Source organism: Mastigoproctus giganteus, chromosome 8, assembly GCF_048544385.1.
Source record: "Mastigoproctus giganteus isolate SK-2022 chromosome 8, ASM4854438v1, whole genome shotgun sequence".
In the NCBI taxonomy this organism is placed as follows: Eukaryota; Metazoa; Arthropoda; class Arachnida; order Uropygi; family Thelyphonidae; genus Mastigoproctus; species Mastigoproctus giganteus.
This window is the reverse complement of record NC_143582.1, coordinates 140,616,214-140,631,355: the sequence shown is the minus strand read 5'-3', so window position 1 is coordinate 140,631,355 and position 15,142 is coordinate 140,616,214. Positions and strand designations below refer to the sequence as shown.

The window sequence follows — 15,142 nt, the reverse complement described above, 5'->3', positions numbered from 1 at the left end:
TGGTCTGAGACAGTATTTAAATTCTATACAGTGGGACCAACTGATGATGTTACCAAAAGCAAATCCAAAATGGGAAGCATTCAAAAAACTTATCTTGGAAGCTATTAGGCTTTACACACCAACTAAGAAATATTGTTCAAGGTTTAGGCCTAAATGGATGTCAGATGAACTAATGAGACATATGGCAGAGAAGTAAAATGCATGGGATACATACAAATTAACACGTGACACAGAAGCCTATAATAGATACAAGTTGATCTGTAGCCAAGTTACAAAGGAGGTTAGGCAGGCGAAGGCAGATTACGAGAAATCTTTGGCAAGGGATGCAAAGAAAAACAGCAAAGAGTTCTTTACTTATGTAAACTCTAAAAGGAAGGGGATGAATCAGATTGGTCCACTTGATATCGATGGTTCAACTGTTGATGATCCTGCTCAGGTAGCTAACAAACTAAATGAATATTTTGCATCGACATTCACGCATGAAGAGTTATTCAGCGAGGGGAATGCCAGAGGTGTATTCAACTCTATCAGTAAGCTAGAGAAACTTGTAATAACTGAGAGTAAAGTGGAGGAGAAATTGTTGAAGATAAACACAAGAAAGGCACCTGGGGTGGATGGGATCTATCCAGTTATATTAAAGGAGGCAGCAGAGGAAGTAAGCAAACCCTTAGCCATAATTATGAGAGCTTCCTTGGACTCAGGGAAGGTACCCATAGACTGGAGATGTGCAAATGTGACCCCAATTCACAAAGGAGGATCAAAGGCTGACACAAGTAATTATAGACCTGTGAGTTTAACTTCTGTTCCAAGAAAATTAATGGAGGCACTGGCTGAAGAAGCACTGCAGGATCATCTAGACAAGACTTCAGCTATAGCTCGGACACAGCATGGTTTTGTTAAAGGGAAGTCTTGCCTGACCAATTTGACTGGATACTATGATGCAGTCACAAAAGAATTGGATGCAGAGAATAACTTTGATATTATATACTTGGATCTAGAAAGTCTTTTGATACTTTTCCACATGGAAGAATGCTGCAGAAATTGGAGCAGTGTTGCAAATTGCTGCTATGGATAAAGGGGTGGTTGAGGGGGAGAAGACAGAGAGTGGTAATCAATGGACACTGCTCATCATGGACTAATATTATTAGTGGAGTCCCTCAGGGTTCAGTGTTGGGTCCATTATTGTTTTCTGTATGTATAAATAATATTGATGATGGTATATCAAGCTTAATGTCCAAGTTACCAGACAATACAAAAGTTGGCAGGGTTGTTAAGGACACTACTGACGCTATGCTGCTGCAACAGGATCTGGAAAGGTTGAGCAGATGGGCTGAAAGGTGGCAAATGAAGTTTATCATTGACAAATGTAAAGTACTGTAAAGTGACAAATGTAATATGGGAAATGGCAATCCCAGAGCAACGTATCAACTCTGTGGTACTACACTGACAGTGGTAGAGAATGAAAAGGACCTGGGGGTAATTGTGCAGGCAGATATGAAGTTTTCTGAGCAGTGCAGATGGTCTGCAAGAGTAGCTGATGGTGTCTTGTCAATGATATACAGGAATTTTTTCTAGCAGGTATAAGTAGGTGATTATCCCCTTGTATAAGGCAATGGTCAGATCTCACCTTGAGTACTGTATACAGGTCTATAGGCCTCATTTTGAGAAGGATGTAGAGCTGCTGGAATGAGTACAGAGAAGGGCAACAAGATTAGTGAATGGAACAAAGGGTTGCTCTTACGAAGAAAAGCTTAAGTTTTGCAAATTACAGTATCTGGAGACTAGGCACCGGCGAGGTGATCTGATAGAGGTGTATAAAGCGTTGAATGGTTTGAGCATGCTCAATGCTGATGGGATTCTTCCCCTTGCTGAGAATAATTACCTGAGAGGGCATAAATTCAAATTGAGGAAAGACAGATGTAGGATAGATGTGCGGCAATTCGCCTTTAGCCAGCGGGTAAAGTTGATAGCCTAAATAAATTTAAGGCTCAGCTGGACAGGTATTTCAAAAGAACGGAGGGGTGAAGCGGAAGTTTTTTTTTTTTGGTTGATGCTGCATAAACTTGCTTTCTTGCATCATATGCCTCTACTAATGCTAATGCTAATAAGGCCTAGAATATGATACTAGTAATTGCTGTGGCATCTTCGTTGCACATTCATTTTCTTGAATGTAGGTGTATTATTTGCGCTGTACTGCAGATTACCTTTTGATTGCCACAACATAGAAATACTCTGCATATAGAAATATAACTTAATGTTAAGCAATTTAAAAGCCTTCAAATTTTTATTACAAAATTTTAATATTCATTGGTGATTATTAATGAAAATCAGACTTGTGGGGAAACAAAAATGATAAGGCCTAATCAGGAAATACATATATACATTAAAAATTTTTACTACTGGGCTGTCTGTGAAAAGTTTACCATGTAGTTTGCAGTGAGAAACAAAGTGTTTCTCCTTGCTTATTTAGTTCTCAATTCTGTTATAATCAGCCGGGAACATTAACATTGATTACATTCATCAGTTCAGCATCATTGATGCTTGCATAAATTATACTATGATGATATAAAATTCTGTTTTTTGTAGCAGCTTACATCTTAATAGAATGCATTGATACTTGTAGAAAATAAAACATTTTTTTTTTTATCATATAAGCATATTACCCAATAAAATTCACTTGAAACATTTCATACATGATAATTTCACCAATCTAGAGTGACTCTGCCTAGCAGAAAAGGAAGGGTTGATGGCATCACATCACATATTCTGATTTCTGTCTTCATCTGACTACCATTCTTTCCTCACAACTTTCTTTGTAAAAAAGTAAAATGTTTAGCCTCACACAAATAATTTAAGTTATTCTATTTTTGCTCTTTTTCTCAGTAAAGCATATACCATATGCATTAAAAACATGAAATTTTGTGGTTTGTAACAATATCTTGTTTCTGCCATTACCAATTGTTCTTTATTTATTTATTTTTTTTACTGTAGTCATGAATTTGCTATATTCATTGGTAGTTATATAATTGAGTTCACGTGTGTTTTTTAATAGTATAATCACTGTTAATGTCTTTATAAAATAAAAATTCAGACTAATAAGCCTGCTATGCAGTTTTACTATATATTTCTATACTATGAACTATACACTATAAATTTTAGGGCTCAAACTCAGTATTCAATATTGAAATGGTAGATGCTTCAAATATATTCAATGTGGAACCCCCATTAGCTACCGGATCAACATCAGTTAGCATTAGAGTTGCAAATGGTCCCCTAGACTATGAGAATCCAAATCAGAGGAAATTCATTTTATTGGTGAGTATCAAAAAAATTTATTATTATTAAGGAAAAATGCTTTCTCTTTTATTAATATTATAGCAAAATATTAGACAGAAATTCATTACTTTCTTGATGTAATTGAGGAATAAAAATATATACCTTTTAATGAAGACTGAAATTCCTTTCATTCTGCTGAAGGCCTACATAGTGGGAGTTTGCATTGAGAAAAATCATGATGAAAGGCATGAGGTGGTGAAGTTGTTTTTAGATTAATGAACTGGATTTGCAGATCTGTCAAAAACCATTTAATATACAAAACTGAAGAAACATTTCATTGTTGAGACTTTTACAGAAAGTCTTATCTTTCTCAGAAATATTCATATCTTTCATTCAACATTTAAAAGTCCTGTTACCAGAGATGGGTTATCACATATTGACAAATGAACTTATGTCACCCAAACTTGATACTCACACTCTGTAGAAAGAGAATTTGTTGTTCCTGTATTTTAGTTGGTTTGTGGTGGGTGAGGGCATTCATATGTTCTGTTTATACTCTAGCATGACTGCATAAGTCAGAGGAGTTTTCAGCTAATAATTTTGAGAATAATACAGTCATTAACAATACAGTAGACTCTCGATTTTCCGGGCCATATTGCTCCGGGATGTGGAAAGGTCAGGGAATGACCACCGCAGTGGTCATTCCCTGACCTTTCCACATCCTCCGTATTTGGTGGTGATGGGCTCGAACCCCAGTTTAATCTAGAAGCGTGTGCTACGCACTGCTGCTTCTTCCCACCTGGTTACGGAGGTGCCATATATACATTCCAGGACTTCTTATGCAAGTCGAGTTTCACATAACTCAAGAATGACTAATGAAATATTGCTACTATATCCCCAATCTGCCAAAATTATAAAAACCACATAATATCCTCAGAAGAATGAAGAAAAATAGTTATATATTTTTAATTAGTTCAATTAAAAACTTTATGTGGGGACAGCGGTGAAGTAGCCAGAGTGGCACATAAGAAAATAAAACATAAAAGAAAGAAAAAACACGTTATTGAACTGTAAAAACTGATATGTATTTTGTAGCATTGGTTATTATAGTTGACCTTCATTGGTGCCGACCGCTTCTCGTATTCTGTCTTTCTCCTTTATTGTGTTCACCGTTGCCGCTGACAAATCTGAATTCCATGCGATACTTGATGTTTGGCCATTTTCATACATCCTTATTATTTAAATTTTCTGATCCAAATCGATCGCTTTCCTTTTCTTGATAGACTTACTAGTACCACTGTCACTTATTCTCTTAGTCGGCACCATGATAACGATCAAAATTAAATTTTCTGAAAAGAATGTAACTGGGTTAAGGCAAAAACTCACTATTATCACCTCATACCAGCTCACATTTTACTAAAGCACATTTCTGGAGGTCACTGCCATAAAACAATAAAAACAATTTTTACTTTCTGGGTTACTGGGCTTTTCTGTTACTGCAATTCATTATAAACTGGTAGTAAACTCGATCTTATTGCATTTGCGATAATACCAATAGCTGGAATTCTGTGGTTTTTTACGTTATTATGGTGAAATGTGTGTCCCCTTCACTGAAATCTTCAGTCATATAAAAAAAATATATAAATAACATAACGTAAGTCCGAAGCTACATAAGTCGGGGACTTACTATATCGAAAAATGTTCAGCAACCTACGTGAAAAGTATGGCGATAGATAAAAAACAAAAAAACTTACCACGCACTACTTGCATGTCCAATATGATGCTTCCGTTTATTTTTTACAATGTCATGTATGGTTTGGTCACGAACATTATAAGAGTTCTTTAGAGATTTAACGGAATCACCCTTTTCAAACTTTTAAATAATTTCAAGTTTTTTGTTTAAATGAAAGCACAACTCTTGCATTTGCCCATCATTTTCACAATTTCTAAACACAAAAAAAAAAAAAAAAAAAAAAAAAATAGTTACTATAAAAAAAAAAAAAAATTCCGACATCCCTGACATAAATCACAAAACAAAATTTGCCCTTTTGCGCTGCGACGGAACACAACAATAGATGCGACATACTAAAACAAACTAAACATTTGGTCTATCTTTTTTTTTTCTTTTTTTTTTGCAGCAGGTGTGAAGACAGCAGGGGTTGCAAGATAATAGGTACACTAATCTCCAAATGACGACCTATAACGCCACTTATTTAGCTTCCCGGTTAATCCGATCCCTGTAAATCGAGAGTCTGCTGTATTTAGCTCTCACATAGGCTTAAACCACAGTGATTTCTAATGCGTATTTGTGTGTGTGTGTGCGTGTGTGTGCGTGCATGCATATGCTACTACACTTCTGAACTGACCACTCAGCTGTGTAACTCAGATTTTTGATACTAAAGGCAGAAAAGTAATCATTAGTTGCTGCTGGCTTAAGATGGTGTGGAAATGTTACAGAGCAAGATAAAGTACTGAAGCTTTTACAAATTATAACAATATCACAGAAAAGGCTGAGAGTGCAAAGAACAGGGACAAGGTATTTTTCTTGTGTGAATACTAAGAAGAAAAGAGAAAATCAAATTAGACCCTTGTATAATGGTTTCCAAAAAGTTATAGATAACCCTGCTCATGTTACAGATGAATTAAACAAGCACTTTGCATCTATCTACAGGACTCTTTGTCGTGAGGAAAAATGTGCAAGTGAAGCTGGAAAGCATGAGATTAGCAATATTGAAATTTCAGATGATTATTTATTAAAAAAACTTTAAAGCCTAAAGGCAAGTAAAGCCCTAAAGGCTGGATTTGATGGCACATGTCCAGTGATTTTGAGGGACATAGTAAGAGAGAGTGCATTGAACCATTCAGGTTAATTATGGGGTCATCGCTAGACTCAGGAGTTATTCCTGTAGATTGGAAAAGTGTCAGGGTATTGCCAGTGCATAAAGGTAGCTCTAGGAGTGAAGTGGGTAACTACCAACTAGTCATTCTGACTTCGGTGGTAGGAAAATCATTGCAGTGACAAAGAATGCACTATAGAATCATTTGGATAAAAATGGTATTTTGAAGGAAAGACAGCATGGTTTTGTAAAGGGAAAATCATATTTAACCAACCTAGTTAGCTATTTTTAAAAGAGTCACTCATGAGTTGGATGTAGGAAATAATTTTGACATTGTTTACCATAAATTTCAGCAAAGCTTTTGACTCAGTCTTGCATCTCAGGAATCACAGGAAAAATCCTTTGATAGATTACAGGATGGCTGCAAGGGCAGGAGGCAGAGGGTTGTGATTAATGACTAATCTTTAGGTGGCTAATGTAAGAAGTGGGGTTCCCAAGGTTTGGTATTGGGACCACCCTTTTTTTTTTGATTTTCTTAAATGAAATCAATGATAATTAATTTCAGATGATATCAAGGTCTGTAGAGTAAATGGTCAAGCACAGCTTCAAGGTGACTTGGATAGATTTCAGAGATAGTCTGAAGAGTGAAGGCTATCTTTTAACATAACAGAATGCAAGTTCTAAACCCTTGGAATAGTAACTGCGAAACTTACACTCTTGAATCTGAACTAAAAGCACAATAGAGGAAGAAAGAGATTTGGGAGTTATGATACAGTTGGATGTGAAATTCTCTGAGTAGTGTAGACAAGTGAAAAAGAGGGTCCCTAGAGTCCTATTGATGGTTTATCAAACATCTGCTTGTAGAGATAAGTAGGTCATAAATACCTCTGTATAAGGCAATTGTAAGACCACACTTGAAATACTGTGTCAAGTATGGAGACCACACCTAAAAAGCCATTTAGATTCTTGAAAGGGTCCAAAAATGGGCAACTCAATTTGAGATTTTCAAAAGAACCATATGAGAAAACACTTTGAATATGTGGGCAACAGAGCTTAGAAACTCTGTAGAAGAGATTTTATTGAGATTTATAAGGCCCTGAGAGATGAAAGTAAAATGAATGAGGGTAGAATTTTCACTGTTATAAATGATATGATTTCAGAACTAGGTCCATAAATTCAAATTATAGGGAGAGAAGTTTAGACTGAACAGCAGGAAATTCTCTTTTAGCCAGCAAGTTATTAATTACTTGAATGAGTTCCTCCACAGGTTGGTGGTTGAGGCTGATAGCTTTGGGGAAAATCAGAGTTCACCTAGATACCTCATGTAAGGAAGGAGTCAAATAGTTGGTTTTTATATATACAGTAGACTCTCGATTTTTTGGGATAGATGGTAAAAAAAAATCCCGGATAATCGATTTACCGGTTAATCAAAAAATACAGTAAGTCCCCAACATGTTCCAGGACTTCTTACATAAGTCAAGTTTTACTTAACTCAGGAATGACTAATAAAGTATTGCTACTACACTAGTGTGCAAAACTTAAGGACCAACGCTATTTCTAAAGGTTACAACCACAAAATCTTTACTTAAGATACTCTTTACTGATGAGAGTTAATTCAGTCTCAGCAGTGATTCTGGACATCAGTTAATCTGGTAAAAGGTTGGCACACGGTATCACCCCACAAACATCACTGAAAGGGATTGATGTGGCGGTCAAGGTGTTCTCATCTGGGAAAGAGTTATCTTGGGTGGACGTACACTACTCCAGATACTGGAAGGCGGTACTGTAACCGTTGCACACTACTGTACTGAGGTAATCCTTCCCCATGTGCATCTGTTCCGAGGTGCCATTGGCCCCCGAGTTCGTGTTTATGGATGATAACAGCACACTCCATCGCACTGCAGCTGTTGATATGCTTTTGGAAAGTGAGGACATTGTTTGTATGGATTGGCCTGCCTGTTCCACTGATCTAAATCCCATCGAAAGATTCCTTTATTTTTTACGACGTTGCGTATGGTTAGGCCATCAACATTATAATGGCTCATTAAAGATTTAACAGATGCACTGTTTTCGAACTTTTGAATAATTTCAAGTTTTTGTTTAATTGAAAGCGCAATTTTTTTTTGTACTTGCCCATCATTTTCAAGATTTCTAAACAAAAAAAAAATTTCGTTATTCCTGACATAAATAACAAAATCAAATTTTTCTCTTTGCAGTGCGACAAAACACAACAATCAAAGTGATGTACTAAAAACAAACTAAACATTTGTTCTCTCTCTCTCTCTCTCTCTCTCTCTCTCTCTCTCTCTCTCTCTCTCTCTTTTTTTTTTTTTTGCGTTGGGTATGAAGACAGTGGGGATTGCAAGATAATAATCTTCCAATTATGACTTTATAACATCACTTCTTGTCGCTGATTTACAACTTGCAAAACATCTGTTTATACCTATTCTAGTTATTACTTGAATTTTATGATTTCTGGTTGTTTTTTTATTTTTTATTTGGAGTCTTGAAGTGTCCCGGTTAAACCAATCCTGGTAAATCTAGAGTCTTCTGTGTGTATATATATATATATATATATATATTTTTTTTTTTTTTTTATTTGTTTCTTTGGATGATGTTATTTTATTTGTACTATTTTCAACTAAGTCAGACTTGACTTAGTTGAAATATAAATCATTTATAAATCATTCTATTTCTTATGATTTTCTCAGACATTTTAGAGCTTGGACTGTTAGCTTGTAGAGCTGCTTTGTTTCCTTTTATTTTGTACTATTTTAGGCTTATTTAATATTAGCTTTGATTAACATGTTCGCTGCCTTTTGTATTTGTGAAGATCCTTTGTGTGCCTTGGGATGCTTCTGTGGGGTACATTAAAAATGGCACTGTTTTGGAGCTTATTGGCTCCTCATCAGTGGGTAGGCAGGTACCCTGGTGTTGCAATGATGACAACCCAGTTGCGAAGTATAAATCTACAATATGAGAGATGCCTGTTGATGCCTGGATCCTGGAGAGTTCTGAAACGGTGACATATGGGTGATGGCATGCGATGAGAATAAGTAACAATAGTCTTCTCTTATGATGAAGTGTTACTTATTCGAGGTAGTGCAATACCATGGCAACTCATTGTAGTATTCACAATATGAGATATACTTAATGATACCAATTTACAACTACTTATGTAGTTGGCTATGTACAGAAATGATGCAAATGCACTAACTTGTACTTTAGTTAAACTATTTACGTAACCTGAGGCTTTAGCCCTAAACTATACCGTAATCTAAATTACTCCACACCATCAGGCATCTCTCATATTGTGGATTTATACTTCGCAACTAGGTTGTCATCATTGCAACACCAGGGTACCTACCCACCCACCAAAGAAGGGCCAAATAGCCCTGAAATGGCACCAGGGGGAGCCTGATGATGTCCGGAGTTTCCAAGAATAGGTAATAACAGCCTTCTCCACTGGGGAAGCGTTGCCTATTCGAGGAGTTTGAGTTTTTGAGTGGTGTGAGTTGAAGAAGTTACTGTCCCTTTCATTCTTCTACACCGTTTCTTTTCCCCTTCCACTCCTACTATTACTTTCCCTCTATCTTTTTGCTTTTCTAAGTCTAATAGGGACAACTGGATAGTCGATTTATTATCCCACACAAATACAAAATAGCCCTGAAATGGTGCTGTCTGGGGGGGGGCCCTGATGGCCACTGACTTTCCTCTAATAGGTAACAACAATCTTCTCTACTGGGGAAGCGTTGCCTATTCGAGGAATATATGAGCTTTGTGTGTGTGTGAGTCTAAGGAGCTGAGTTTCCTCGAATAGGTAACAACAGTCTTCTCTACTGGGGAAGCGTTGCCTATTTGAGGAATATATGAGCTTTGAGTGTGAGTTGAAGGAGCAACTGTCCCTTTCTTCCTTCTGTGGCATTTCCTTCCTCTACCTCTCGTACTATCACCTTCCTACATCTTTATCTCTTTTCTAAGTCTAATAGGGATAGTATGAGGATAACCGAGAACTTTATCCCATACCATATTTCAAAACGGTGCTGTATGGGTGATGGTATCTGATTAGAATAAGTAACATTAGTCTTCTCCTTAGGTGAAGCGTTACTTATTCGAAGTAGTGCAATATCATGGCAACTCGTTGTGAAGGTATTCACAATATGAGATATACTTAATGATGCCAATTTATAACTACTTATGTATTGGCTATGTACAGAAATGATGCAAATGCACTAACTTGTACATTAATGTTGACAGTTAAACATGTTGCAGATTATGATGGTCATACATCTAAATGAAAAACCATTGCTTCAGTTTGATCCAAATCATTATGTCAAATCATTCCTCTGCAATCATCGCTCAGCTATTGAGCAAAACAGAAGATCGACAACAAATATTAATAAAGAAGTAAATTCTATATGGAAATTTTTAAAATAAATTTTTCTTGAATATTTGTGTAATAATTTTTTTTCATGTAATCTGTTATTTTTATGTACCTTTTCTAGAATAGTTTGTTTGTTATGTAATATTTTTTATATGGTGGAATGTTTTGTGATAGTTTTTATGTTATTTGTGATTAGGAAATATTTCATGTTATTTTTTATTCGCAATATTAAAATTTTATCATGAAAAAATGTATTCATTATATTTCTCTAGTTGTTAAAAAATAAATAAATAAAAAAGTTGTGCATCTGCCAAGCACACGCGGTAGATGGTTTTATGTGAAACATCCTTCGTGTTTCTTTTAGATATTTTGATTTGTATGTATACTGATTATGAAATAAAAGAGCTTTTGTATTGCAGATATTTTATTGATCATTCACATATTTCCATAATTTCTGTTAGACAATATACAATGGATTTATGATAACTAAAGTAAGAGATGTATACTTGCTACTGCAACGTATCTAAGTGTCTCTGAAAACAGCGTCAATTGAGGTATCCAATCTTAGTTGAAACGACATACGCAGCTATTCAGGGCACCTAACATTCCATTGTTAGGTGCCCTGAACAGCTGTGTATGTGAAAATGCAAGATGAAAAAAGAAATTGTTGACAAATTTTTGTGTAGTTGCAGTCATATGACAAGTACTTGCAATCATACTTATTGCAGTAGCAACTGCAGGAAGTATGATTGTGATATCATACTATTCAAAAATTCTAAAAAGTTAGAGCTAGAGATATACACTGGAAAAGAAATATGCATCACGTGCTCTAATCATACTATTAGTGAGTGCTCCACACAGACTAGAGGTGTAAACATGGGAAGCACCTCTGGCAGACGCAGCGGTTGATGTTACTTCCTTGACTGGTCAGATTTACTCGGTAGGTACCCCCCCCCCCCAAAGGATATTTCATATCAAAAAGTTGGAAAAAGTGCAAGTCCATTGTTAAAATATTCACAGCTCACCCCACTGGGTGGAAAGAAGGCCTCCCTTGTACAACACGTCATTAAAAGACTACTCCAGCAAAGAAAAAAAGGCAAAGTGTTGTATTGAAATTGGAAAATAAAGGTTTCCGAACTGAGATTAACTATGTAATGATGAGAAGATTCCAAAAGCCCAGTTCTGAACCTTATATTTATTGTAAATATTACTTCTATTTTAGTACTGTTTCATTAGTTAATGAGCAGCAGCCTGGAAAACAAGATGCAGGGTATTTCAGAGATTGCTGGGAATCATTGCGGTACAAGTAAACACATAGGTTGTGTTAGGGTAGCTAAGAATAGGAACAGGTGCATGTATACTTGCGCATACACCAATGCTAGGAGTTTGGTAAATAAATTTGATGAATTTGAGGTATTGCTCAAAACATCAAAGGCAGATATTGTTGGGATATCAGAGACGTGGTGTCACACAGATATAAGGGATGCGAACTGGAATTTGAGGAGTATAATGTGTACAGGAAAGATAGACTGGATAGGAAGGGAGGAGGGGTTACGCTATTAGTTAAGAAACATAAAATCCAAGGAAGTGAAGCCGGTCAACATCGCTGGACAGTCCAGTGTCAAGTCAGTTTGGTGTGACATAAGCATTGGGAAATCAAAATTCAGAGTAGGAGTGTGTTATAGGCCTAATGACTCTGATGAGTATAATAAGAAACTGTACAGGGAAATAGAGTGGGCCAGTAAATCAGAGAATCTTATAATGGGGGATTTTAATTTCCCAGATATTGACTGGAATTTGTGGGTTGGTCACTCACACACTAGCAAGGCTTTTATGTATTTATTGGATGATTGTTTTCTATATCAGCATGTTCGGGAGGCAACTAGAGGGAGTAATATTCTTGATTTGATTATCAGTAGTGATTCTTCATGCATTAAGAATCTGGAGATAAAGGAACCACTAGGTGGCAGTGATCACAGTGTGCTGAAGTGGGATTTACTCAAAGAGGTAACTACCATCAGGGGTAAAGGAAAGGGTTTTTGCTTTCATAAAGGTGACTACGGTGGTCTGAGACAGTATTTAAATTCTATATGGTGAGACCAACTGACGATGTTACCAACAACAAATTCAAAATGGGAAGCATTCAAAGAATTTATCTTGGAAGCTACTAGGCTTTACATACCAACTAAGAAATATTGTTCAAGGTTTAGGCCTAAATGGATGTCAGATGAACTAATGAGACACATGGCAGAGAAGAAAAATGCATGGGATTCATATAATTAATGGGTGACACAGAAGCCTATGATAGATATAAGCTGGTCTGTAACCAAGTCACAATGGAGATTAGGCAGGCTAAGGCAGATTATGAGAAATCTTTGGCAAAGGATGCAAAGAAAAACAACAAAGAGTTCTTTACTTATGTAAACGCTAGAAGGAAAGGGATGAGTCAGATTGGTCCACTCAATATTGATGGTTCAACTGTTGATGATCCTGCACAGGTGGCTAACAAACTAAATGAGTATTTTTCATCTACATTCACACATGGGGAGTTATTCAGGGAGGGGAATGCCAGAGTTTTTTTTTTTTTTTTTTTGTTAGTTGTTGGCGCATTGGCTTCTATGGCCTTAATGCACCGCCCAAAGTTTTTGCAGTACTCTGATCCAAGCCCAAGGCCGGATTCGAACCCACGACCTTTGGGTTGCCAGGCAGGTACTTTACCCACCAGGCTAGCTCGGTCGGCATGCCAGAGGTGAGTTAAACTCTGGCAGTGAGCTAGATGATTTTGTAATAACTGAGAGGAAAGTGGAGGAGTAATTGGTGAAGATAAACATAAGAGAGGCACCTGGAGTGGATGGAATCTATCAAGTTATATTAAAGAAGGCAGCAAAGGAAGTAAGCAAACCATCAGCCATAATTAGGAGAGCTTCTTTGGACTTAGGGGAGGTACCCATGGACTGGATATGTGCAGATGTGACCCCAATTTACAAAGGAGGATCAAAGGGTGACACAAGTAAAATATAGACCTGTTAGTTTAACTTCTGTTCCAGGAAAATTAATGGAGGCACAGTTAAAGAAGCACTGCAGGATCATCAAGATAAGACTTCAGTTATAGCTCGGACACAGCATGGTTTTATTAAGGGAAAGTCTTGCCTGACCAATTTGATTGGATTCTACGATGTGGTCAAAAGGAACTGGATGCAGGGAATAACTTTGATATCATATATTTGGATCTTAGAAAGGTTTTTGTTACTGTTGCACATGGAAGACTGCTGTGCAAATTGGAGCAGTGTGGCATTGGAGGCAAATTGCTGCTATGGATAAAGGGATGGTTGAGTGGGAGAAGACAGAGAGTGACAATCAATGGACACTGCTCATCGCTGACTAATGATAATCATCAGTATCATCGCTGACTAATGATACTGATGATGGTATAACAAGCTTAATGTCCACCTTTGCAGATGATACAAAGGTTGGCAGGGTTGTTAAGGACACTACTGACGCTATGCTGCTGCAAGAAGATCTAGAAAAGTTGAGTCGATGGGCTGAGAGGTGACAAATGAAGTTTATCATTGACAAATGTATAAAGTACTACATATGGGAAACAGTAACCCCAGACTAACATATCAAATCTGTGTTACTACCGAAAAGGACCTGGGGGTAGTTGTGCAGGCAGATATGAAGTTTTCTGAGCAGGGCAGATGGTCTGCAAGTGTAGCTCATGGTGTCTTGTCAATGATAGGCAGGAATTTTTCTAGCAGGGATAAGGAGGTGATTATCTCCTTGTATAAGGCAATGGTCAGGCCACACCTTGAGTTCTGTATACAGGTCTGAAGGCCTCATTTTAAGAAGGATGTTGAGCTGTTGAAACGAGTACAGAGAAGAGGCAACAAGATTAGTGAATGGAACAAAGGGTTGCTCTTATGAAGAAAGGCTTAAGTTTTTGCAGATTACGGTGTCTGAAGACTAGGCACTTGCGAAGTGATCTGATTGAGGTGTATAAAGCCTTGAATGGTTTGAGCATGTTCAATACAGATGGGATTCTTCCTCTTGCTCAGATTAATCACCTGAGAGGGCATAAATTCAAATTGAGGAAAGACAGATGTAGGATAGATGTGCAGAAGTTTACCTTTAGCCAGTGGGTAGTTGGTTGGTGGAACAGACGTCCATCCTCTTGTTGTGGAAGTTGATAGCCTAAATAAATTTTAGGCTAAGCTGGACAGGTATTTGGAATGAATGGAGGGGTGAAATGGGAGTGTTTTTTTTTTTTTTTTTTTTTTTTTTTTGTGAATCTGCATAAGCTTGCTTTCTTGCATCAGATGCCTCTGCTAATGCTAAATACAAGTTTGTTCACTTGCAGAGACAATTTATTGGTATATTCCTCTGGTTATCTTTGTAAGGAATCAGAAATGTATATAATTTAAGTTAATAAAGAACCATATCATTATTCAAAAAGATCAAAATAGTAATCGGGAAAACTGCCAAAGAATATCCACTGCAACAGGACAACTAAAGATGGCATCAACAAAAAAGAATCATGTGCGGTCTCTGTATTCTTCCAAAATGAATTTTGAATCTTTCGTTTCAAACATAACTTCGGTGTCTTTCTTTTTTGAAAACTATTGTGAAAGCACGCAGTAAGCTGTAA

The 15,142-nt window shown here is 36.8% G+C and overlaps 1 protein-coding gene across 1 annotated transcript in view; it reads left to right on the top strand.

Moving 5' to 3' along the window:
- Cad87A (cadherin 87A) overlaps positions 1-15,142 on the top strand; it is a 778,434-nt gene that overhangs the window by 240,956 nt on the left and 522,336 nt on the right. The window contains exon 13 of the mRNA XM_090378948.1: positions 3,160-3,315. Coding sequence (XP_090235074.1) covers positions 3,160-3,315 — 156 coding nt within the window. The remainder of the gene's footprint in view (positions 1-3,159; positions 3,316-15,142) is intronic.